At 44.3% G+C, this 26,054-nt stretch overlaps 1 protein-coding gene across 2 annotated transcripts; it reads right to left on the bottom strand.

Annotated features, from left to right (window-relative positions):
- Positions 1-600: 600 nt before the first annotated feature.
- Positions 601-26,044, bottom strand: rassf5 (Ras association domain family member 5). Of its 2 annotated transcripts, none has more exons than XM_084928096.1 (6): positions 25,149-26,044; positions 13,471-13,598; positions 4,545-4,655; positions 3,361-3,694; positions 3,158-3,273; positions 601-3,037 (listed from the first exon to the last, which is right to left on the bottom strand). In XM_084928096.1, exons 1-6 carry the CDS (start codon positions 25,915-25,917, stop codon positions 2,894-2,896), a joined length of 1,602 nt encoding a protein of 533 aa, XP_084784222.1. In that variant the 5' UTR covers positions 25,918-26,044; the 3' UTR covers positions 601-2,893. The 2 variants fall into 2 exon arrangements, with proteins under 2 accessions (XP_084784222.1, XP_084784220.1); XM_084928094.1 differs by having other exon boundaries at positions 4,545-4,658; positions 25,149-26,043.
- Between the last annotated feature and the right edge of the window lie 10 nt (positions 26,045-26,054).

The following is a 26,054-nucleotide window of genomic DNA, read 5'->3' as shown; positions in this document are numbered from 1 at the left end:
CTAATAATTATGCACACCTGATATAGGGTGTTGACGTCATTAGACCACACCCCTTCTCATTACAGAGATGCACATCACCTAATATGCTTAATTGGTAGTAGGCTTTCGAGCCTATACAGCTTGGAGTAAGACAACATGCATAAAGAGGATGATGTGGACAAAATACTCATTTGCCTAATAATTCTGCACTCCCTGTATAGTTATGTGTTTTGGGGGTAAAAACAAACAAACAAACAAAAAAAAACCCTTACTTGTTACCCCCTTATTCTAGCATACCCACCATTAGGTAAATATAAAAATTCATAATTCAATTTAATTCCAGGGGAATTATGACCTTAGTTATGGGACATATTATAAAGTGTTGCCAAAGTATAATTTTGATTAAGGAGCTTGCACATGCTGGTGAGTACTGTTAATTTAGAGCAGCTGTGACTTTACATTGAGCGGTGGTATAATAAATTTGTTAAGCTCTATATGTCTTTTGTACACAGACCTCTTGTATCGCAGTAAAGCATTTAATAATAAGTATTGATTTAACAGTATAAAATTGTTCACTGAAATGTTTTATACTGCTATAAAGAAAAAAAACAAACAAAGGAGAAAGTTTCAATAAAGGAATTTCCTTTTTTTATTTCATTTTCATATTTTGTACAATTCTACTGATATACACACACTTCTTCAAATAAAACAAAATAAAATCGCAATAAAAGCATCAGGTCTACACATCCCTTACATAATAACAATGTGGATGGTGTGAACCGTGAAATAAATAACACACGCACACGCAAACCCACACACACACACACACACACACATTCCCAGAGGGTTTGGTGGAAAGACATGAGTGTTACAGGACAGAAAGAAAAATAAGAGAAACAGCACCACCCGGGGGACACAGGTTTGCATACATGCGAAAGCACCCATACATTTAACTCGGGCACCTGTGTGCTGAAACACACATTACATAGGTACACAGGGGCACAAGAAAAAAAAGGCACTGCCAGCAGGAACAGCTCAGGCTTTGGGTGGTGGCGTTAAAAAGAAGAAAAAAAACAAACACAAAAACAGTACAGAGGGACGCATGTGCTCATGGACAACAGGCCTCGTGTATCAGTACTTTTATGCACTAAATGAAGAAGCATAAGAACTTCTCAAGGTTTTTGTTGAATGTTTTCTGTGATGCATGCACTCCAGATGTTTTAGCAGCCAGCTAATGTGCAGTTAGGATCCGTTACATTATACGTGCACTAAATGCACATCTTTGTAAGTGAGGACCAATGATGGAGCACTGTTGACAGACACACTCATTTTAAAACACTATTCACATTATCCTCACTGCCCTAAATGAGAGTGCAGACACACGCGCACACAGACGCACACACACACAAACCAACCAGTAGGAATGATACCTAAAAACGTTCATTTTAACAGTTAAGTTAAACCTTGTCACTCTTTTTCCAGTGTCTACATAATTTATATGCATTGCAAACACATCATAGCCATGTTCATGAATTTTATATATTATTATTTCCTCTTTTTTTTTTTAGGTTGGAAGGCAGGTAGATTCAAGAAAACCTAAATGCATGCCCAGCCCCAGATGTGTGGACCATCATTAACCTGCGTCTACTGTAAATGTGCAAAACAGAATCAGTTTTCCTCACATACACCACCTTTAATTCAACAAACTTTTGTCTGTAATCGCTTTAATCACTCTCGGCAGATGTGCCCCCTCTAAGCTTTGGCATCAAAGTCCTGTAACATTTAATATACAACTCCATCAGCGTACATAAAGTGTGTCCATAAAGGTTTGTGGTTCACCTCCCTCGGCAGGCTTTTCTCCGCAGGTGGGGTTCATGCAGTTTGCAAGTGGAATTCATGCAAGTTTGATTGCGATTAAAGTTAGAGGGGAAATGGAAATTATATGACAGTTATCATCTTGGAACATGTCTGGATTATGTGTATGTTTTGCAGGAGCATGGAGAAGGGTGCTAACTGGGTGTGGCTGAAGAAGCACTGACTGAATTTAGCAAATAAGAACAGATAAGCAGGGGCTAAAACGAGCTTGTTCTACGTGGAACAGGGCTATCTTTTTCCTCCTTTAGCTTTTCTCTGTTCCCAATTCATGCTCCCTGAGAAAAAGCCCAGAATGGATCTCGCTTTCTTATACCTGTTCTGAGATTTCGAAACTCCTTAAGAAAACATTTTCTAAGGAGAAGCACAGGTTGCCAGTACTTCAACTCCCACCCTAAATACCTCCCTTAGAACTCCAGAGAGATAAAATAGCACATCTGCTGATAACTGATATATCATTTCCAGAAACAACACAGTATGATTGTCCTTCCATCCCTGCATGATGCAGAAAAAAGTAATCATGCCTACTGTTCTAATCCTAAGTCTATGTGCAGGGAAGATGAGCTCAGACTCATGCATAAGTAACACTTGCAGTAGCAGCAGCAGCAGCAGCGGTAGCAGAAGAAGAGGGAATCTTTACAAACACCACTTATTCAAATCTATCAGTCTCAACTCGAGTTGAGTTACAGTACAGATCTTTCTGTGTGTATGTGTGTGTGTGTGCAAGCGTCCTTGGCACTATTTGTCCCATCAGCTAGAAGACAACACACACTCTGTAGCTTTTTACAGCGCCTTCGACTCCCGATCCCCTTCACAAGGAGGCGACGTATGGGGGGTTGTGGTGGCGGTGAGAGGGGCTCATATGCGTCCTGAGAAAGGCTATGCAACCACATGTGAAGATGTGTGCACGTCCGCGTGTATATCTGGAGCTCCAAGAAAAGTTTAGTTCGGGCTCCGCTCTGTGAATAGATCTCAAAGGTGTCGGAGTTCAAAGGGTCAGTCTCTCCCTGGGTTAAAGCCATGACGTTATGTGTGACGGGGGTCAGGGGGTATGTTGTTGAAGGGCCTGCTGTAGTTTCTTTCGGTAAACAGTGTATTTTTGCTCCACTGCTCTAATGCGCTCCGCCTCCTCTTTCCGAAGGATGACCAGGAAGTTTTGAAGCTCGGGGACAGAGAATGCATGCCACTGTGGGATTAAGAGGGAAAAGAGAAGGAGCAGATTTATAACACTTCTGGAGGCACTTAACCTCTTACTTAACATTTGCAGCTTAGTAATAAACTTGTGCATGTTTCTGTGCCTTCTCACCTCTACTTCTCCGGTCTCATTTTCCTTAAGCACAAAGCTGAGCTGCTCTGGATCTGGTCCCGCAATCAACCTTAGAAGAAGAGGGTGGTCGGAGAGAGGAAGCTTCTGGAAGAGGTCTGCAAAAAGAAAAACATAGCGTTGATATCACCAGTTACTTTTCTGGAAACCACGCGAGCCAGCGGCTGCACATGTGTTGTCCTCACCCTGTCCGTCGCGGTGCGTCTGCCTGTACAACGCAAACTTGCGTGGATCGTCCAACACCATGAACTTCTTCAGCAAGCCCTTGATGACCTCTCCTGTGGTGGTTTGAGAGCTGATGTGGAGCTGCTTCACACTGTCGCTTGGTAGATAGAAGGACGTTCTCTTCTCTGAATGCTCAGAGTCTGTAGCTTCCTGCTCCTTCGGCGGAGCTTGGAGGCGGTCGCTGACCTGCTTGGACGCACCCTCTGAGGCTGACGGGTCCACGCCATGGACGGTGACTGGTCGATTGAGCCTCAGGTGGACTTTAATGAAGCCTGTGTATGAGCCGTCTGAAGCCTACAGCAAGAGAGGTAAAGGTCGTGCATTAATGTGTGCAAAGTAACAAAATGCAGCCTAATGATGCCGTTTAGGATCTAATGTCCACCAAACTTGTGGTGGTTTAAGATCTTTCAATTTATAGACAGGTTAATGCAGTGAAACATGGAAATTAGGAAAATGTTAAAGACGTGTTTTTTTCTGAACTTAACAAAAGCTACAGGTTTTAAAAAATGAATCTTTAGTTACAGTTATGGATTTTTTTTTCTAATATAAGTGGAAAAACATGAAAGAGCAGTCAGTTATGAAAGGCCTACTGTAGTTCAGCATGAAAATTCACAGGCCTGTCAAAAAACAAACAACAAAAAAACCACCAACCACCACCCCGAAAGCACTCTAACATGTTCAATCTTGTTTGCATAGTTCATGAGAAAAATGTTTCTCGCCGGCAGCAGCCACTTCCTGGTGCGTTGCTATTCTTGTGATGTTGCAGACCAGCAGACCAAAATGAACTTTGAATGGGCCCAGGTGTTTGCACCTGTAAGCTAAGTTAAATCAAGGATTCCAACAGGGAAGCAATTTTTATCATCTCTTTTGTGTTTTTCAAATCATTCCCGTACTTTCTGTTTTGTTTTTAACAGTTAAAAGCTACATATATAAAAGTGTGTTACTTTATTTGATCAAACTAAGTATTCCGAAATACTATTTCTAATTTACTATTTTACTTTCTACACTACATCCAGATTTGTTTGGTTGTTTTTAATATGTGTGCATTTATGAAAAAAGGGAAGCTAAAATAATAAGGTTTCATTGTGACTTTGAGACTGAATAGTGCAAATTTACAAATTTGTTTAAAAATCAAAACCCTCACCAATTTCATTCCATTTTCTGTGACTTGAGCGTTATACGCTTCAATCCTGGCCCGCACTTCTTCCACTGATAGGTCTTTTGTCGCTCCCTTCTCTTCTTCCTTTGCTGCATTCTGCTGTGAGGCAAAGAAAAAATTATTATCAGCACTGCACCACTGTCGCAAGCAGCAGGAATGTTTTATCTTTAACCAGCAGATGGTGCCGCTTCAATCTATCCAGAAAAACAAAAACGGTCTAATAGTCTTTGCTCAAGTTTCTGAAGAAAGATGAACCACAATCAGGAAAAACCCTTTCACCTTCCACACAGACTTGCAGACCTAGTGGGTGTCATGCTTGGCTCACAAATAAGACTAAAGAGAATCTAGGCCAGTTCCTGCAGGGTGGTCTCTCTTGACACTACCCTGCCCTCCATCTTTGCCATCCTCACACAGAAAAAGCTGACTCTGACTGCAGCTGATGGGCTCTGAATATGCGCTAAAGCACAGTTACACTAGCCCGCAGCTCTGCACGGGGACAGGAAATGTTGTGAATGGAGCTAATCGTGCATTCAGCATCTCAGTGCAAGAATATTGACAGCTTTGCCTCCCTCTTACTCATTTCCCTTTGTGAATAAGGATGAGAACGAGAGAGAGAGAAAGGAAGGATGCAACGAAAGGAGACGAGGGGGAGTCAAAGAGTGGGAGGCAGCGAAAGAAGGGGTAAGGAGTGATGAAAAAGCGGCTGCTGAGCCAGCCTTAGCAACACAGAGTTTGACTAGGTTATTTATAGTACAGTGGGATGCATCCTCTCTATCTCACAATAGCTTTTTTTTTTTTTTTTATGTAAAATTTCCTCCCTTCTACTTGTTTGTTTGCATTTTCCGGGGAGGTGGGAGAGAGAGATTATGTGTCTTTGTGTGTGTGAGAGAGAGAGAAAATGTGATGCTATGGTTTCTGGAGGGAAGTCCTCAGGTTGAAGATGAAGTCACTGTTTCTTTTTTTCAATGGATATGCAATAAGTGCACCCTTATGGTAACAAACGACACAAATAAAAGGACCCATTCTGGCTAAAACTGGGCATCTGGCAGGGGAAACGCTGCACTGCTTATTCTTTTTGTTGCTCTTCTTATTGTGCTACCAGACTCTGCCCAATTATAGTCCCACAATTATGTAAAAATGCCAAAGTTGCAGCAGTGCAGCAGAATGAAGGTGGCCTTTGAGAATAAAATGTTTTACTAATTAGGACCCAAATACGAGTGTTTTTGCCTCATATCTGGATCATGAATGTAAGTATCTCTGTCATGAGGGAATTTGAAGCCTTCTGTTCTGCATCTCACAAGACCCATAAAAAGCCACTGAGTTTACTGACCCAGCTACATTCATAAAAACATAAATAAAATAAAGAGCACATTGTGCAATCCAAGGTTAGGAAAGGAATCTGAGGGATACGGAGGAGCTGACTCGTATCGAGAATTCCGTGCAGTGGAAAGCAACAAAATGCAAAGAACCTCGCAGGAATTCCTGCGTTTGTATGTGAGTTTATAAATGTATCAGAAGCAGTGCCCTGCCCTGCCTGTCTGCATACCAGCGAGAGTGATCAGAGGACAATAGAGCCGGACAATAGTACAGTTTTCGCTCCTGTGAGGTCGGCAAAAGCCCTGACTGTGACCAGGTCGCAGAGGCGCACAGAGTCTGCAGAGACATTCCAGGAAAACACATTTGATGGAGTTGCACTGTAGATTATTGGCTCCAGAGCTAAGTGTTTCACTACATTAGATAGTTAGATATCTTTAGACTGTAAGTGCTTGAAAGTCTCTTAGCCAATGTGCAAGCACACTTCCATCATCTAATGCATACATGTAATAAGTTATCTGATTATACTGTCTCAGTCTCATATGAAACAATCAGCTCTTGTTGCCATGTTGGTTTTTAAACGCTCCTGTTTTCATAATTTAGATACCACACTTTTACCACATACACAGCTTTTATTATGCTACTTGATTGAGCTTCACAGTGTTGGGGAGGGCTCGTGAGGCAAACCTGAAGCAACTCAAATTTGTTCTTGTTGCTGAATGCATCTAAAAGGTACTGTGTATCTAAAAAGCATGAAAAATATAGATAAAATATCTCTGACTGTTACATAAGAGTCTCTCACGTACACAGACACAGAGACAGTCCCTCCAAGGTGACGCAGATAAGTGTTGATGCTCTCACTCTTGTGAAGCTGGACAAGAGGTTTTACGACTGCTTGAAATATCACGGGAGTGTAGTCGATATGAAATCATGTATCACACCTGTCTGTGTGTATCACCTGACCACCTTTTTAACTCAAACTTGTAAGACCGACAACATGACGAGTGATGAGCGTTTTCACAAAGATACAAACATTTTGAACAGTGTGCGATGGTCACATGCAATCACATACATAAAATACACACATGGACCTATGCACACGCAAACTGTCAGCAGTTTGTTTCAGAGCGCTGTCTTTACTGGGTCAAGTGTCAAGGAGAAGTGCAAGCTGATTCTATTTCACAGCCCACAGAGCGCTGTGTGTGTGCCATCACTGCCAGCAGTGCAGGTCTGTGCATGAGTGTGCACTCACGCAACAAACACACACAAACCTAAGCACCAGCATCAAAATAGATTTACTACCACAACTTATTGCATTTTTTTATGATGACTGAAACTGCAGATATCTACGGTTGTTGTTCGTGGTCTCACTGCGATGCTAATTTAGAGCAGGATTGTAGCTCAGTTTTTAATATGTTGTATGTTTGAGTGCAAGCAGTAACAATCATCTGTGCAATGACTAACTAACACGAGAGCTACAGTTGATTCAGCTGGTTTGGATTTAGCATCACTTGATGCTCTGGACTGGGCCCCACAGGTAGCTAGGTGGCTAATAAGGCAAGCTACGTGACACAGTAACACTTGGTTGTACACTGAAGGAAGTGAGAGATTTCACGACAGGTTGATGTGTTTGGATCATATCAGAGTTTCTATTGGCTAAGATAATGTAGGAGGAAGTAATAGACACAATATTCTTGTTTTATTAGCAAAACACGGTCTGTTTCTGAATAAAAGGTTACAGGTTTCCGGGTGAATATCAGTGTTATAACTCATTTATTTGAACTATACCAGAGAACGGCACATAGCAGTTCTCTCTCTTTCTCTGACACACACACACACACACACACACACACACACACACACACACACACACACACACACACACACACACACACACACACACACACACACACACACACACACACACACACACACACACACACAAGATGGCTGGCTAATCTGGAGCAAAAGGCTCAGCTCTGGAAATAATTCATAGATAAAAGAGTACATGAACTCCATTCAACTGTTTGGATGAATATGTGTGTGTTTGTGTGTGTACTTAAATGCAAACACAATCATAGAGTAAGCTTTGCCTGCACAGTGACACTTCAGTTCAGTTCCTTATGCACAAAACTTATGATAATGTCTCTATTTACAAGATGCAGCTCAGATCTTTGCATACTCCTTTTCCATATTCAAACACGAGGATAAACAGAGCACTTTGCTCTTTAAAGACGCACTGCCCCACAGGGCTGCATTTAACGCAAGCACACAATTCAGTTTCTATTGGGTGTGTAGACTAGCTACCATGTTGTCTAGCTAACAGTGCTACTACATTATAATTCATATAATATTTCTTGGTTACAGGGCGTCGGGGTCATCAGTCTCAATCAGCTGGCAGCTTCTGTTCTCTCAGATCAGGCAAGTCAGCCTCCTTACCCTTCTGTGTGAGCCTGGCTGCAACCCTAACTCCACAACCTGACAGCACAGCTGGTCAATTATTCAGAGATTATACCTTCTCCAAGTCAGACACCAAAGGCAGCACAAGGCAAGGACAGCAAAGAAGGGGGGTGAGCAGGTTTTACATGAACGCCAACTGTCTGTGTTGGTTTGTCAGGCCGTCTCCCACTTCCTGGGTCTCTTTTCTCTTTTTCGTCTATAGTATTGACAGCGCTGCTTTTCTTTCAAGTACTACTTTAAATACTTTGGTTATGGTTTGTTACACAATCAGGTCACTTAATGTACAGTAGAGCTAAACTAAATCTCAGGAAGTGTGAAGACTGCCAGTAAAACCAGCAATGGGTTGCTATGGTAACTAGAAAAGTGCAGTTAAACAGTATACACACACACATCTACCCACACACACACACACACACACACACACAGGCTTGCTCTCGTGCAAAAGTATCAGCTTTGCCTCTATGGAAACCTCTCCACTCCCACACACTGTAGAGAAGAAGCCTCCATGAAATCAGTTGGTTAAAAACAAGCAAACCTGACAAGTCAACAGATCAACGCTGAACAATACAGCTGTATTACAGTAACCCCTTCCTACTTTCTCACACACACACACACACTCACACCTAGAGGCCTACTTAACCATGCACAAACGCCACCACTTCCTCTCCTAACTTCTCCTTTTTGGATTAAAGTTTCATTTTTTTAAATATAGAAAAAGTGCAGCAGAGTTTGTTTGCCGGCACGATTGGCGCACTGACTGAGCTTGCTCTGATATTAAAATTTCAATTATCAGGTTGACTGTACTCCTGATTCTGTACCTTAGTTGTTTGCCTAGGCTTGCGGAAGAACGAGGTCTTGGCTGTGAAGAAAGTGAAGTCCTCGCTCTCGTCATCCAGGCTGCAGTACCCACTGCTCATGCTGTTACTGCTGGTCATGGAGGGGGTCAGCACTGTGTTGACGGTCATGGAGAGGTCCGAGGACAGCCTCTGGCACCAGAAAAGCACCAGAGTAGCACGTTGGCAGCTCGAGGAAGCGATGGGTTGTCTCGAAGTGACGCTTGGCCACAGTCAGAGTCTACACGCGTACAACTGCCCTTTACTCATCCAGAAATATTCTGCGCTCCTGTGCTGATGCATCCAGAGGGTTTAGATCCCACCTGCGAGGGCGAAACAGGTGAACTCGGCTTCGATTCGGCACTTTGGGTGCTACCGGAGAGACGACCAGGAAATGCAAGAGCGAGCAACAGACGTGTCACTTCCTCCTGTCATGCGTGTGAGTGTGTGTGAGAGTCACAAACAGGCCATTCTGTATGTGCACCTGAGTATTCTCAGCTAGACATACAGACACTTTTACGCAAAGCTTGTAACTACCTCACACGCACGCACGCACAAACGTAGGCACGCGGCGGAGTGATGGAGTCAGCTTACAGACTGGTTTCAAGTTAAGCTTGCTCACCTGAGAGCACCTGTCATGCCCACAAACACACACTCGTTAAGGCATGCATGCAAGCAACACCACATCCTGCTTTGATCCTGCTCTGTGTCTCTGTGAAGACCCACTGAGAAGGAGCGAATAACAGTCCAACTAAAGTCCCTCATGCACAACCAAGTCAATTATGCTGGCATTTATTTGTGTAAGCATCCATCCGTCCCCAGGGTCTTGGGTAAATAGCAGCAGCAGATCTCCTCGACTGCAGAAACGAGATGCTCACAGATCCCCTGCTACCTCCTCTCTGCTCTCCTTCCCATCGTTTTGACAATGTTACCAAAAAAAGGACAGAATCCTCACACTCAGCTCCTCTCTTTCTTATCCTCTCCCTCTTCTCTCAGCCTGTCTTTGCACCAGCTTCACTGCCTCACTCTCTTGCAACCTTGCTCAACCATCTGTGGTTGAGCGTGTTATCAGTCTGCAAGCCCTCCCCCTTCTCCCTCCACTCTCTCTCCCTCCCTCTCTCTCTCTCTTCCTGTAAGCGACTGCACCCTGCAAAGCATGGCCACTTCCTCTCACAGAGGGGAAAGAGAGAGGTATGTGTAAATAGAAAGAGAAATGCTGATGAGGGAGAGATATGAAGGCCCGTAGCTTCTGTATGACATACAAAACACGAGCACAAACAGGAAGCAGCACAGAAGCCGGGCAAGATGGCTGCTCTGCAACTGATATTCGGGTGCAGCATGCAACGGTTGACTGGAAACCATCATAACCGCCGTAAATGTCACTTTTATGTAGAACCATCCCGACTCTTAATTTGTCAGCACCGAAACACAGGCAGGGACAGACACAGTACTACAACAAAAAGGTGCACAATCATTGCTGTTTTGGTGATGAGGGGATAGGCTTATGGTGCCCACAGAGAGAGAAAGAAAATGAAGAATGATGGCTGTTAGCATAGAGATTACCGTGACCCCTAACCTCAGAGCGACCCTACAACCTGCCCTCTAACTCTGGCAGCGACCCCCTTGCCAAAAAGCAGCCGACGCTTGCTGCTGCTGAGATTGATGTGCCCATCTGTCTGTCGGCTGCTTCAGTGCATGTAGCAAGATTTTAAAATCACACAATAAGCTTTGGGAGAACTGTGGCATGCACCGACAGTGTGTCAGCCTTTTACTGGGGTGTTTTTCATCAGGTTTAAGTCAGCTGATGACTGATAACTTGCAGCTCTGCTCCTCGCTTCCATCAGCGTAATCAGTATAGGAGAAGAGTGCTAGCAGGGGGTGCTGCACACAAACTAGAACAACACACACACTACTGGTCTCAAGTCGATGAAACCTGGTCAGCGTGATGATCCTTTGTGTGGCTGCAGCAGTCTCCATCCATATGAGGCAAAAGGCGATCAATTTCTGCTGATGTACACACAAAAAGGACTCGTACTAACCACACACACATGGTTACAGTTATAAAACAGAGCAATGGAAAAAAAGGGGGCTGCAGGAAACAAAGTGTCGTCTCTCCTCTAGCCTTTCAAGAGGCTTTGTTTGAAGCACACCAGTCACTAAGTTCATATGCCACTAAAACTGACATAATCTTTTAATGCTGACATGCTGACTAATGGCCTAAATGTAAAATACATAAAAGCTATTTTGTCGTTATTTTTTTGTTCATGTGTAGCCTGAACTGAACGTAGGACACCAAGGCAGATGAAGTAAACACAACAGGAACCGGTAATGGCGATTACAAAAACACAGAAACACAAAGTCCAAACAGCAGCAAACCAAGAATCCAAAATAAGAGCACAAGAAGCACAAGGAATGCAGGGGAAAAGCACTGAGCACAAACAAAGGGAAACACAAAGTCCATATGGACAGATGAAGACAGGGCTATTAACCCTCCTATGAGAATTTCAGTTTTGATTTTGTTCTGGGGTCTTTAAACACATCTTTCACTAGTTTTCTTTCCAGAGTCTTTGAAATCTTTTGCTTCCTAACTCTGCCAGGCTCGTTCTGTACTGTGTGGCTCTCTTCAGTTCTGTTCAGTTGACACTTTTTGTGACAACTTTGTATATCTCTCTCTTGTTATATGAGCATCAACAATTCTTTTTCTCAAGTCTAAACTGATGTCTTTTGCTTTTGCCAAATAGAAATAATTTATAATTTCTAAATAGGAGCTGGTGTGATGAAAATCCCTTGCTCTACTAAAAATAGCACTTGGGAAAGTTTGACCAAAAAAAAAAAATTCATAGAGGGGTTTAATGATTTTGTCCTCTGGGGTTAACTGCAAAATGAGACACTGGTAGGGACAAGGAGCGGGTGAAGTAAACAAAGCACATATAAAACTAATGAAAGGCGAGCAGACAATCACAAAGAAAGGAATGCAACAAAAACAGGAAGTACAACACCACACATGAGAAAATAAACCTTCAAAGTAAAACAGGAAATACTGAAAGACAAATAAATAACAAACACGCTGAAACAAGGAAACTGATGCTAAACATGATGCACGGAAACAAAATGACACCAGAAACAACTAAAAACTAAGGGAAACAACTGGGACTGTGGCATTTATGTTCCACTGAAACGAATAAAGAACAAATGGTGCTATTGGATCAAACAACAAACACACTTTGCTCCAAATCTGTGCACGCTGTTTTGATCGTATTACTCTCTATGCATTCGCTCACACTCTCTAGATGACCTCGGGACATAAGAGGAGCTGCCAACATTTTGCTGCAGGCCTGCTTGGTTAGCCAGAGTACTCTTGTGCCTGATATCTGTGTGTCCGTGCGTGTGTGGATGGACCACATTGCGTGGGTGACTGTGGATGGCATGCCAAGAGCAGCACACTCACGATCTTATAGGTCCCTAAACACAACCATGTGCTTATACAAAGAGTGAATGAGGCACTATTTTGAGGATGGATTTTACATAACTACTGTATCACTTGGACGCCTCCGGACTTGTACAGTAGGAGAATAGGAAACAAGGCTAAAAGCTGAAACTTTGAATTTCAAGTTTAAAACTGTTGATTTTTTCTTTATATAGGTTACTGACTTACCATCATCCATGGATACTAAAAATTGCATATTCCTTTAACATCTAAAAACTCTGATATAGAGCAAACAACAAATAAGGTTCCTGTACACAGAGTTAGTGCTGTGGACAAGGAATGTCCACTAATTGCAGTGTGAGTGGTTCTCCGGCTCCTCCTGTCTGTATGCCGAACTGATAAAGTGCTTTATGGGTGTGTGAATAAAGCCATTTGAGTGGTCAATGCAACTAAAAAGCACTTAATAAACTCATTAAGCAATCCAAAAGTTAGGACATCCAGAAGCAAACCTCTACACTGCTGGAGAGAGTTGGTGGAGAGCCAAAGCTGGGAGAGAGAGGGCGGCAAGAGAAGTCATGAAAGTGGGAGAGCAGACGCTAATGTGACGTAGCATATTTTGTCCTGGGAACACTTTGTGACCAAAAAAAGCAAATGAGTGCATAAATACATTCATAAGTGGAGAGCCAAGGAGGAGAGACCGCATGCAGTCAAAGTGGAGGATGGTTATGTAAAAGTGTGGGCACGGAAGGAAAGAACTCTTCCATTACCCAGCCCTGACTCACGTACACCCCTGCTGCACACGTCAAAGTGCTTACTCTTCCTCTGTACCCCCCCAAAAATGGCACCCATTTCCTGTCATGTCTTTTAAAATACTTACCCTGCACTGAGAGCCTGTGGAGGAGCTGTGCCGTCTGGGAGAAGGAGCTTCCTCGGGCTCTCTGTCCCTCTTGTTGCAGTCAATCTGTACTTTACTTTTACACTCCAGGTGACATGTGTAGCTGCAGTCTGTTGATCACACACACAAAAACAAAACACTCCAGTCAGAGACAAGAACAGAGGCGCAGAACCAAGGGGGAACAGCAGCGAATTTAATCACGTGGTGATTTAATAATGTGGCCCCTGTGAAAGTGTGAAATGGTGATTAGTCGCATGTAAGTTATAAATGAGACCCAGTTCTGACTTAATCAAAGGTGAAATCATGCAAAAGATCCATTTGCACAGAAATCTGGCTCCATCTAGTGGCTAAGGGCAGACTCACAGCTTATACGGTGTTAAACTGTTAAGAGATTATATGCATGTGTTTAGTGATTCAGGAAAACTGGAGGCATTGATACCTGAACATGTGCTCTAATCAAGCAACTTTACCTGATACTGACTAATTTAAGGCCCGGTGAAATCTGGCTGTCATAATATTACTGCTCAGAGAAGGGATCAGAGAAGTAAATTCCCCTCCAGTGGAACTACATTAGTCAGTCAATAATGAACATGTCACAGCCATTAAAAATCAAATGCATAATGTAACACAGTTTTAATGCACCGCAACAACTGATGGGCTTACTCCATTTAAAGGGAAAAAATGGTGCAATGCTGCCATTGGTCAACTCCCATCGACCACCCAGCTAGAAAAGAATAGATTCAACTACCCCCCCCCCCTTAAAATGTCCCCAAATAGTCCATCGTTGTTCTTTAATTTCTAGGTGGTTCCGCGTATGTCAGCGTCTGTTTATTTATGCCCTGCTGACTTTATTGTGGTCAGAGACTTTCCCCATTGAAACGCGCAGCCTCAGATCTCACTTCTCCTCCGCCGGTGAGATAATCCACGCACGAGGGTTTAAAAAAAAAAAAAAAAAAAAAAAAAAGATTACTATTATAGAGCTGCACGGACAAAGAGAGAAGTGTATTTTGTGGAAGCTCTGAGTCAGACGCCTTTCATGGTTTTTGAGCTTAAAGCTTCATAAAGGACACACAGTGGGCTATACTGCATGCGCTCGGCGAGATCAAACCTCAAATCAGCATGTGTTGTTTTCTGTTACACCTCTTTGCTGCAGCTAGAGCTGAATGAGTAAGCCAGGCTGAACCCTGCATGTTGTTTTTCTGTCTGCTGTTCTTAGAGGAGGGAGGGAGGAAAGAGGAGGGGGGTATCACTGCGTCTCTCACACTCAGCATCAGTAACCATAGTAACAAGCTTCTTAATGAAGCGCCTTGAGGCGACTTTTGTTGTGATTTGGCGCTATATAAATAAAATTGAATTGAATTGAATTGAAATTGAATTAATGACCACTGTTAAAGAGAAGGGCTTTAATTACAAAGCTGTGTGTGGAGCTTTTCTTATTGGAAAATTAACTAGCAGTTTCACATTATTATCTGCTACTGATTAAAAAACCCCAGAAAGGTCTATGTGGGCATTAAAGACACTGGATAAAGCCGGGCTACGTGGGGAAAAAGTTTTCCCGTGACAGTTTAGAAGTCACTTCAGATTGAGATGCCTCTCTGCAGTGACCTCTAAACTGCTGGTGTGTGTCTGTAGCTTCAGCAGAGAGAGAAGGACGTCAGTGCCTCACCGGCAGGAGGGATGTGTTGAAGCGAGAGGAGAGTTCAGATAGGGGATGCTCTGCTTGTGACACTTTAGAGGTCACTGCAGAGAAAGAGAGATAGAAAGGAAGCACGCAAGGGAAGGAAAAGGAGAAACTCCTTTCCTGCCCTGCTTTTCTTCATTCACTCCCTCCATCCACACTCTGGCTGGCACGCTGTGCCTTTTTTCCTCTGCATTTGGCTACGCTTACACAGAAAAACCACTGCTGGTGTTTGGTTGGGTGACAACTTAAAGACGGACCCCACCCTTTTCTCTGATAAGTAACTGCAAAAGTTGGGACATGCTGAAAGGAAAACAGAGCCACACTGTAAGGGTGGAACGTCTTTCCCTGCTCCACACCTACATGATACACCGCTGTCAGCAAGACGTTGTTCACCTAAACTCCACGTTATTCCCACGCTGATAGCATACCTCTGCCTCGCACATAAACAAACAAAGAATGGAAATGGCATTTCAGCGTTTTGGAGTATTTTGAAAATTCACAGAAGTGTTCCTGTACAGGTTTCAGCACCTTCCTTATCCCATTCTTTTGAATTGCTTGAGCTCAGGTTTTTCTTGTATGTTCAGGGTAAATGTTTGAGCGTCTGCTGGCATGCTGGTGCATGCAAGCCTGGTATTACATGCGACTCCTTCAGATGAGTGCTAATGAGCAGGTGGAAAAAAGAGCACCAGCAGATCCAGTGAACCAGAGGGTTTCTGAAGGTCATGCAGGCGTGCTGACGTACGCACAGGCAGAACAGAAAGAGTAAGTAGGAGAAGAGTAAGCACTTTTCTTGTGTGAGTTTTCTAAGTAATTGCAGTTGAATGCAAATTGACCCCACCAGCCCCGAGCTCCTCGCTGGGACTTGCAAAAGGGGCTTTCCGCTTTCTATTCTGGAAAGTACAGTACATTCTTACACCGTCCACTCAGTGGAGAAGTTCCTCAATCTTAAATAGATTCCACCCTGCTGGAGTTTTAGATTTTTGCAGTAGGAGATATTTACAGGAAATGCCATTTTACTTCCATATCTTTATGTGAAATTAGGCTGGAAACTACCTTTCAAAAGCAACAAAAAAAAACCCCAAAAAAAACCTCAACCACTCTCCACATTGGACTCTTCTAAAGCTGTGGGGCTTTTTTTTGGTGCTTTCTCTCCCATCATTACAGGGTTCAGGATTTGAATTGTTGTTTTTCCCCTGTAAAATACTTCTGATTAAATGGGGATGAGGTGGAGACACTTTGCTGGCAGAGAATGCAGAGCAGGTACACGATACTCAGAAACTTTCCTGAGAATGTAGCAAAGTACACTGTCATCAGCCTAGCTTCCTTCTGCGCTATTTCTGTGTGCTGTTTCAACGTGAAGAAGGGCTCTGGTGTTAAGTGTCACCGTGGATAGACCAGTTGAGCTTGGGTCGACAACAGCCGCTGTGAGCAGAAGAAGGAGGACGAGCTCTGATTTGTGAAGTAAATTCTGATCTCAGAGGAGGATGAGGCTGTTTTGTTTGTTTTCATTCTTTCTGGGGGGTTTTCTTCCCCGTTTAGTTTCAGTTGAAGTACTTTGAGACGTTCCTGTACGTAATCCAAAAAATTTGACTATGCCAAGAATCGGCAGATAGGGCATGTGGGTGGTTGTGGTTGTTTTTTCTGCGACATGGTGGGTGTGGGAGAGACAGGCGTGGGTAAAAACACAGATTATCAGTGAGTCTTTGGTTATGGAGGATGTCTGTATGGTTCCAGATAGAAACGAGTGGGGGGTGGGGGTGGGGGGTGGGTGCATATTGTATTTACTCCTTGTCTGGCTGAGGATGAAGGGGTTACACAGGGGTTAGGTAGCGATAAAAAAAGGGGCGAGGATATTAACACACTAATGAACCTGAAGGGAGCTCTGTAGGATTTAGAGTAGCTTAGGGGGTCTTTGGGGGGCCTTTAGCTAGTCTGATCCCATCATAGCTGATTTGAAGCAGTTATCCATGTTCTCCTACTGCGTAGCTGTTCTTCATCTCTCGGCACATTAGTGAATAAAAATATTACCGTTCCGTTTTTATACTTGTCTCCATCTCTGCCTTATTCATAACTCAAACGACCCCTCCATATGCTGCCACATCGGACATGAACAGATCTAATCTAATCCCAAATCTGAATTTAATCTGACCCTCTTACCCCTTTGACATCTGTTTTTATTTGTGTAAACAGTCATTTCATATTTCGTTCTGACATTTTTAATCTTCATCGCGGCAGAGTCTGTCTTCTCCTCTCGCAAAACTCCCATCTGCGAGGTTACAGATGCTCTGAGAATAAGCAAAACAAACAAGACAGGAAGTGGGCTTTATTTTTGTTTGTTTTTTTTTAGTCTGTGCTGTGAGCTGTAAATAAATACAGCTGAATATTTTTGTGGGTAATGATTACATCGTTAGTGAATGTTTTGGAATGATGACAGTTAGGCTGCATGATAAAAAAAAAAAACAGCACATTTTTAAAAAATATGAAGTCCATACATGCATGTTGGCCCCATAAATGTCAAATAAGCAAAATTTCCATAAAAAGTTATGGATCCCAACCTAACCATCACCCTACTATTAACTAAATGAGTCCATCTGAAGTGCGGTCATAAATGGATGGATGGATGGATCAATACTACATGCTAAATGAAATACAGTTACGGTAAAGCAGACTGACTGTACAGTATGTCCATATAGCGTTTATTTGAGGCTGCTTAACACATGTCCCCATCTGTTGTCACGAATGTAAAGCTTCATTCTGAGGTTATGTGCTGACAACTGAACAAGCAAGCAGACCTTGAGAGTTTTCCCATCATTCTATGGTGCTAATATTTCCCAGTTTCTAATTCACAAATGACTCTCAAACCTCAATAGAAGAACGTCCAGCGTAGTAAACTGCACTAAACTGCGTTCCAGTGAGGCAAAACTTTTAAAATGTGCACGACAGAAGCCTTAATAAGCCACTAATAGCTTGACTCAGTGAGCGCTCAGGAGATTTGATACTACTTGTACTTAGACTGAGAGAACAGGAAGATTTTATAGCAGCGCAATAAATTTGACACATTTTCGTAGCTATATGGTGTTTTATATGTTGTGCAGTTTCTTTTTTTTTTTCCATGTACTGTGTGCTAATGCTTAAAAAGTACTTTATGGTTAATGGAATGGCCTCCATTTGGCTTCTGAGCACAACCTCTGATGGGCTATGGATACACAGACTGAGCCCTGACGACGTGGTTTTAAACTGACAGAGTGCCCTTTTTCTAGTTATTTCTGTAAATATGCAGTAGCGCTAAATTATAGCCCCGTGTTGGCAGGAAGAACTGTCAAAAGCCTCCCCTGATATAATTATGTAACTGTGTCTTTTGTTTCAGGTCAGTTATTATATTCTCAGCAGGTTACAGCATCTAAGAAGACGCCCCGGGCATCCTCCACCATTTATAAGACTCTTTGGCAGACAAATATAGACTAAAGATGCAGTAGAAGACAGAACAGAGGAATCCAAATTGGACAGGTTTGTTCTTAAAAGGATGAATTGGGTTTCCTTAGAGGGAACACCATCCAAAAATAGCTGCTATCTGTCTGTGGCAGCTTGTACTACTGATGGTGTTTCTAAAGCTTTTGAGGCCGCAGCATGACGTTACTCAGGTGGTGCAATGATGACCTGCTCCTTGAGTCATGTTTAGTTAGCCTCTTATCAGGCTCACACAGGAGGGTGCTCCTACACCTTCCCCCAAAAGATGTGCACACACATTCACACAAAATAAGCTGAAGTTTTCTTTGTTTTTAGTGGTGGTGGGGGTTTAAGCAGCTGCTGTCACTCCCTGGCTGAATCAATGATTCTGCAGCACCCAGCCATTTCACTCCCTGCCTCTTTTTTTTTTAACCCATTCACACTTTGTGCTGATGCTACATTAGTCCTCTATTTGGAGAAAACATGGGAAAAATCAATGGCATGCAGCCTCAGGCAGGCTCACTTTAATCTCAAATTTCTGCTACAAATATGAAAGTCAATATGATAATTGACTTACAGAGGTTTTTCCAGGCAGACTGAAAATGTGCAGGTTAAGAATAAACTCTAGATACTGTGTGCTGTACACAAAAGCACACAGGGGGTGGATCACCCGTTAGGGGTACTGACAAAGACTAACACAGCTTACCGGCTCATTTCAAAGACAGATGGCTCGGTGCGCACAATACACAAATATTTTGGCCCATGGCCGACCTCTGAGGCCAACCCAGCTCAACCTGTCTACTCATCATCTTTCCCCTTGTCCAGAGCACTGACCCCAACTAATCAACGCCCTATGCCCACGTTTCCAGGTTTCACAACTTGTACACACTCTGCGGTCATCTTGATCATCTCCATACCTGAGGTGTTAAGCAGAGATCCATTGGAGGATGATCGTCGGAGGATTCGCAAGCTGTCGCTCCAGGAGCGAGACTTGGGCAGCCTCTTCAGCAGCCGCCCCAGCCGCCGCGACACGTGACCGAAGCAGGCGCTGCCGGCCTCCCCTTCCGATTCACCCGTCACCTCCTCCAGACACAGTGAAACCTGGCCGAGAAATGTCCTGCCCACCCTAACGCGCTCTGCTCCCCCAGCCCCAACTCCAGCTGCTGCCTCCCTCTTTGCCTCCTCCTGCCCTGGGACGGGAGGTGCTATCTGTGCCATGGATGGAACATGGTGGCACCATCCGGCAGGCACCGTCCTGTGTGCGTAACCCTCGCTGGAGGACCTCCTGTCCTGCCGCCGGCCGCCCCTCTCTCTCTGAGGACTGCACCAGCGCCAGCCCCCCCACTGCCCCCCTCTGCCATCCCAGCGCAGCCACTCTGCCACCGGTGCCACGCTCCGAATAAACAGCCCCCTCTCCACACGCTCTGCCACCCCTCCACCTGTACTTCTCACACCCTCCCCAGTGCTCAACCCCCTCTTCTCGCCCTACACTGTCCTCCTTGGGTCTACCCCTGAAAACAGTCGTCTTCAACCCTCAGCGTGAGGACACGAGCCCCAAATCTCTGCGGTACAACTTGTTCCTCTGTCGTCCTGCTGCTTCTCTCACCGCTGCTCTCTCATCCTCTCTTCGTCTCTCCCTCTGTCTGTCTCTGCTGCAGCACCCACACACTCCGCAGTGAAGAACGGCCAGCTTAAAGAGACAGAGACCCCCAAATGCAACCACTGACCTAGCTTCTCTGAGCCTCTCTCTCTCCTCTCTTCTCTCTTTATAGCAACAGGAGTCTTTCTCTCCCATCAGCGGCTGACTTTCCTCACTTCATTCAGTATCTGAAGACATCTTCAGACGTCACAGGCATCACTGCAGACGCTCCCAGTGCCGTTCCCCACTTTTCTGTCTCCTCGGTTTGAAATCCACATCCTGGTGAAGAGGAAGTGAGTCAGCCATGCTGTCTAACCCCTCAACAGTGACATACTGAATCTTGTCAGTGTGAAGGATATGCTTCACCTTGTGTGCGTGTGTGTGTGAGTTTGTGTGGGTCGCTGTGACACGCAGTCCGTTGCTTCTTAATATGCACTGTGAAAGAGAAAGAGTGAAAGCTCCTGAGAGTTCTCGTCCTGCCCCACTTACAGAACTGAGCAGTACAAAGGAAAGAGATGCTCACCATTCTCACACAAATCCATTACATTACAAGGATTTTCATCTATTCTCACTGCTTTTTCCCACTGAGGTGCCTGTTTTTTTTTGTTTGTTTGTTTTTTTAACCTGTGATGCTCTAAAGTCTAAAATCCCCCGAATCGACCTCACCTAACAGATTCTTGAGAATGTTTTCATTGGTCCTTACTGCTCTAACCACCTCTTCCTACACAGTCCTGCTATCAATATCCACCAAGGGCAACCTAAATATAGCCTGCTTGAACCCCCCATATACATACAGCAGAGTGGCGATGCAAAGTGAGGCAAACACAAAACACCACACGGGTCTTTCTGCAAAAATACAACAAAACCCTTCATGTCCTACATTTCTGCTTCTATTACAGCTAAACATATTAATCACCCTGATGCGTAAAGCCTCACTGAAATGACATTAAAAATAAACAGATTATAATATAGGCGTTCAATCAAGCTCTGTTCAATACTCAAAGCAGCTTTGTACTCAGACTCAACTTGATTTCAACTTTAGACACATGAGCTCCAAAGGAATGCTTTGGATGAAGTCTTATTCAAACTATATTCAGCTCAGCGCTGGCAGAGCGGCAGCAGCGGTATGCAGGGACAAGAAGGTTATGAACCATTTAACACAACCCTCCTCCCATGTTTTCTTCTTCAGTGGTGAAAAAGGCCAAAGGAAAGCAGTTCCTGAGACAAGGCCAGTACTGTGTGGACCACAGGAAGAGGTAGGATAAGGATGGAGTTCAGGGAAATAATACAGTCTCTAGACAGACAGGGGGTATGCCCCGAGGTGAAAAGTGTGTGTGTGTGGTGTGTGTGAGTGTGTGTACACTTACACAGGCTTCCTGTTAGACAAATTCAGAGACTTGTGTGGGCTCACACACACTTGTTCATGAATGCTTTTGCTGTTGTCATAAATTTGAGGATCACTGACCTCTCAGGTGCTCACCTTGTCAAACAGACCTCTGACATGAGAAGCAGAGACACGCAGAATAACCGATAGCAAAGCTCACAAACGGTGGTCGAAGTACAAGTTCATGCAAACATGGCCACCGTGAACAATCTCTGAAAAACATATTGATCTAAAATAGTTGAATTACTTGAGTAATCTAGCAGTTAAGTAAAATGAGGATTCAGATTCTCTGGTTGTTGCTTCAAAACTTTGGGGCATTTCAGGGTTTTTTTGTTCTTTTTCTATATTATTGCACATTATACTGTGCTGGGACAACATAACCAATGAGGAAAAATGCTAACTCTGACAGTTTTCTTTTCACTTCCTTCTGATTTCTCTTTGAAATGTTTCGTTTCTATCCCTTCAAACTGTTTATTTAACTGAATGTACAGAGAAACATAAGGACATTTAAGGGCATCCCTGCGATTGTCAGTAGTCATGTTTCCTCCTCTGAGGCTCTCATAGCCCTCTTATACAGCATATAATGGCCCCAGATAACACATTAACAAATCCCAAAGCATGCTATGCTGCATTTGACACTTATAAATCAGCTTACATCTACATTAAATTGCGAATTGTTCATCTGCTGCCTGGATGTTACGCTCAGGGATTAACTCCAAAGAGGTTAAAATAGCATTTAGGAAGAAACAGTGTAAATACAGACAGTGCCACATGTCTTATAGATGACCAGATCCAGCATATCAGTGTACGAGTGCCACAACAGCACGCTTCCCTGAAAGCTTTAATTAAATATTAATCTGACGTCTGATCCTGTCTGTTTGTAATCCCAGTGATTCCACTCTGAGTGTCTCCAGCCCTGGGATTATCTCTCCAGAGCTGAGATTAGTGGAAGTGCCCTACCCCTCCTCCTCCCTGGTATAGTGTATAGATTTACAGATGTATGTATCTGCTACACACTCATTTCTTTTTAGTGTGTTTAAATTAGCATTTTATAACAAGTCGTAATAGTATGTGTAGTGCAGCGGTGTCAAACATAAGGCCTAGGGACCAGAGTCAGCCAAAGCAAAAGAAGCAGTGCATACATTTTTGGACATTTGACTGTTTTTCAGCTTTTCCTGGTGATAAAGAACTCTTCCATGGCGAGTCATGCTAAACCAAAGGAATTAAGTAATAATACTTAAAAAATTAAATGACAGAAATGTTCATTTTTAATCACCATCTATGGAAATATCAGTAAAGTTTTCAATATTTATCAGATAAAAAACTGAGACATGCTGTTAAAATTGTACTTCTTTGTCTTATCGTAAGATATTTTAAGGGTTTAATGTTTAGTTAAACATCTTTATGGCCCACTTAAGATCAAAGTGGACCGTATGTGGCCCACTTTGATCTTAACATAAACTGTGTACATGTTTTCTGCCTATATGACAATGAGCTTTGAAATTTTAAGATACCAAATGGAAGAACAGGGGTTCAACGGTAAGGGGGGGGGGTCTCCTAATGGGACAGACTAGCGCCAGTAAAGCAGCTCATAAATGTCCTGACTGTCACAGTCATCAGAATCTGTGTTGGTCTTTATGCTTTCATATGTCGTGCTCCACTGAAGCCTGATGTCACATATGGCTCATATATGTGAGTAAAGTCTTTAAGCTTTACCACAAATCACATTCTCATCCATCACCCAAGAGGAGCAATAAAGATAAAGAAAACACAAACACAGAAGAAAGGCAGCAGAAGAAAGCCAAAGGCCTGTACAGCAACAGAGCAGCAGACTAGAAGACTGGGAACTCTTGGGAGATTGACAGATTCCAGTGCAGAGCAAGGCCACAACTGTCCCAGGGGTGCACGCTGCACAGCTGTTTGGGCTTCGTATGCAACAAAGCAAACACAGACAAGAGTGAGGGTGATAAATTAAAGGAAGGCCGAGCGAGTGAGGCAACCAGACAAAGATGGAGAATGATGGTTGTTTATGGTTGCAGGGCCTCTTGTCTCTCACTCCCTGTCATTTGCAGGGAGCGGGGTGCGTGCGTGCCGTTTCTATTTTGGCAGTCACGGCTGCATTTCTTCCACCGCAAAAATACCTTAAAATGCCTACATTTGTATTGCCTGCTAAACTTCACGGCTGTTCACCACATTCACCTCTGATGTCTTCTGATAAGAGAGAGCAGATGGACAACTAATTGTTTTTATCCATGAAGAGAGTAATTGTGAAGGGGAGTGAAAAAGTTAGTGAAGTTTTTGAGATGTAAAGAAACTGTGTGTGTTTTGTGTGTGTGCATGTTTCTGTGGGTATATATGCTCCAGTAATCTTTCTGCTCTTGCCTCAGTGAGCTCTTGCTGATAGCACACTAAATCAGACAGCTCCGCAGTGCCGGGCAAACTTGCGCTCTTTTTCCTCCATCCCTCTCTCTTGTGCACTCTCTGCTCTTAGCTCTTTGTCTCTCCTGATTCCCGTCACTTGCCATCACCCACTGTTTGCAACCACATGCCATCCTTTATTTTTCTCTTTCATTTCCTCCTGGTTTTGTTTCACTGTTTGTTTGTTTTTTTAACCTGCTTCATTCATTATCCCTCCCTTTCCAATCATCCTTTATCCTGCCTTATCTCACACTACTCTGCAGCTCCAACCTCCCCTTGACAAACTACTGCTGACACAATGCCTGCTCAGCAGCCGCATACACTCAAACACACACACACACACACACATAGAGGATGAACGCATGTGCAGTAGGTGTGCAGAGAAGCACAAAGGTACCTCAGGTTGAGTTCTAGTCCAAACTGTCTGTGACAGAGCCATGCAGATATGTTAGGAGTGGCATCGTCAGATGCTGCTTTCTGTCTCTGAACACATTCTCACATCCCACAGCATCAGACTGATGTATTTAATATATTGTCCCCATTAAATGTGTCTGAGCAGACATTTCCACTACTCAGGATTTCACCAGTACACCACTGTGGATTCCATCTCGCCCTCTTTCTCTAAGTCTGGTAGCAAAGTGGGAACTCTGGGAGGCACAGCTGCAGAACTAGATAATGCTCTTTCCGTGGAAGGATTTTGGCTGCCTGTGGTGAAAAAATCTTTGGAAATGTCCTTCCCTGTCACTCCGAGTCACTCACAAAGGCACATGCACAATTTTTGTGTGTTTGTCTGTGTGTGTGTACAAACACACAACCACAGCTATGGTTTGGCACCCAGCTACAACGTGCCCTTCATAAAAACTGCGCTGCAGGAACAAGACGCGGATCTCTAATTCAAAACACTCTGCATTCACGTGCGCAGTCTGTTCCACGATGTCTCGTGTGGGGAAATGAAACAGTAATCACACAGGTGAATGAAGCAGGTATACACCGAGTGTGTGGCGTGGCACCACATAAGCCTATAATCACTCATTTCCACGGGGAAAGAAAAAAAAGCAACTCACTTGCAGTAGCCTGCTTTAACTACTTACTTTGACATTTGAGTGCCTCCACAGTGACCTGCCGGCTACACGCGTCACACCAGTCCTGCTTAACGGGCTTGGCCTCGAAACGGTGTCCTTCACCCCTTTCCGTCTTCACCCGGGGGTCCGTCCCCTGAGAGAAGATGGACCAGGCCTCCATGCGGTGAGGTTCGGGACGAGCCAGCTTCACCACTCCGGTTCTGCCCTGCGTAACCCGCTCCAGTGGAAGACCGCCGCCTTTCCCTGGCGCTGAATGCCGCAAGGAGATGCTCTGACGTCCGCCGTCTCCGTTCACAGAGTCTGCCTGCGTCGCGCTCCGATGCCGGTGCAATCTTTTATGTCCACTCGCCGGCGATTCGCTCGGTATGACATTAGTGCCCGGTCCCTTCAGCGAGGAGCTCCTCCGACCCCCGCGGGCGGTGTGCTTGGCGTGACAGTCCATGTAGCTGTTGCTGCTGCAGTCGCCGGTGATGTGCCCGTTGTGACTTTGCCGTGCCCCAGCGGCGGTGCCCGCGCCGCTGTCCCGCTGCTGCTCCGGGCTACGTGGCGCAGAATGGGCGGACGGAGCCCCGCATCCTTCACCGGGCATCATTCCTCCTCTCACCACCGTCCCTGTGTCTCCTCCAGCAGTGACAGACACATCTTCCTCCCCGCTCCCTGAGCTTCTCCTGAACATCTCCCAGGACTTTTTCCTCGGCAGGTTGGTTTTCTTCCTGCCACCGAGCTGCCCGAAGAACTGCGGACCCGGCTGCTGCCCCACCACACTCACAGACGCCATTATCCTGTCAAACCCCCTCCTGTAGGCGCGTGTGTTCGTCTGTTTGAGGGGTCTCAGTGTGCGTGTTTTCACTCCGTGCCCTGACTGTAAACTCAGCTCTCCCCGCCGTGTCACGCCTGTAGTAGTGACGCAAGGGA

This window comes from Perissodus microlepis, chromosome 5 (genome assembly GCF_051167445.1).
Source record: "Perissodus microlepis isolate ML-2025 ecotype Zambia chromosome 5, ASM5116744v1, whole genome shotgun sequence".
In the NCBI taxonomy this organism is placed as follows: Eukaryota; Metazoa; Chordata; class Actinopteri; order Cichliformes; family Cichlidae; genus Perissodus; species Perissodus microlepis.
Note: the sequence above shows the minus strand (reverse complement) of the source record. Positions and strands in the feature narration are given on the sequence as shown.

Coding starts and splice junctions, on each gene's coding strand:
- rassf5 (XM_084928094.1), bottom strand. CDS start 25,917: ATGGCGTCTGTGAGTGTGGTGGGGCAGCAGCCGGGTCCGCAGTTCTTC. Junction 3,695..4,544: donor CAGAAAATGGAATGAAATTG/GTGAGGGTTTTG, acceptor CTCTTGCTGTAG/GCTTCAGACGGCTCATACAC. Junction 3,038..3,157: donor ATGAGACCGGAGAAGTAGAG/GTGAGAAGGCAC, acceptor TTAATCCCACAG/TGGCATGCATTCTCTGTCCC.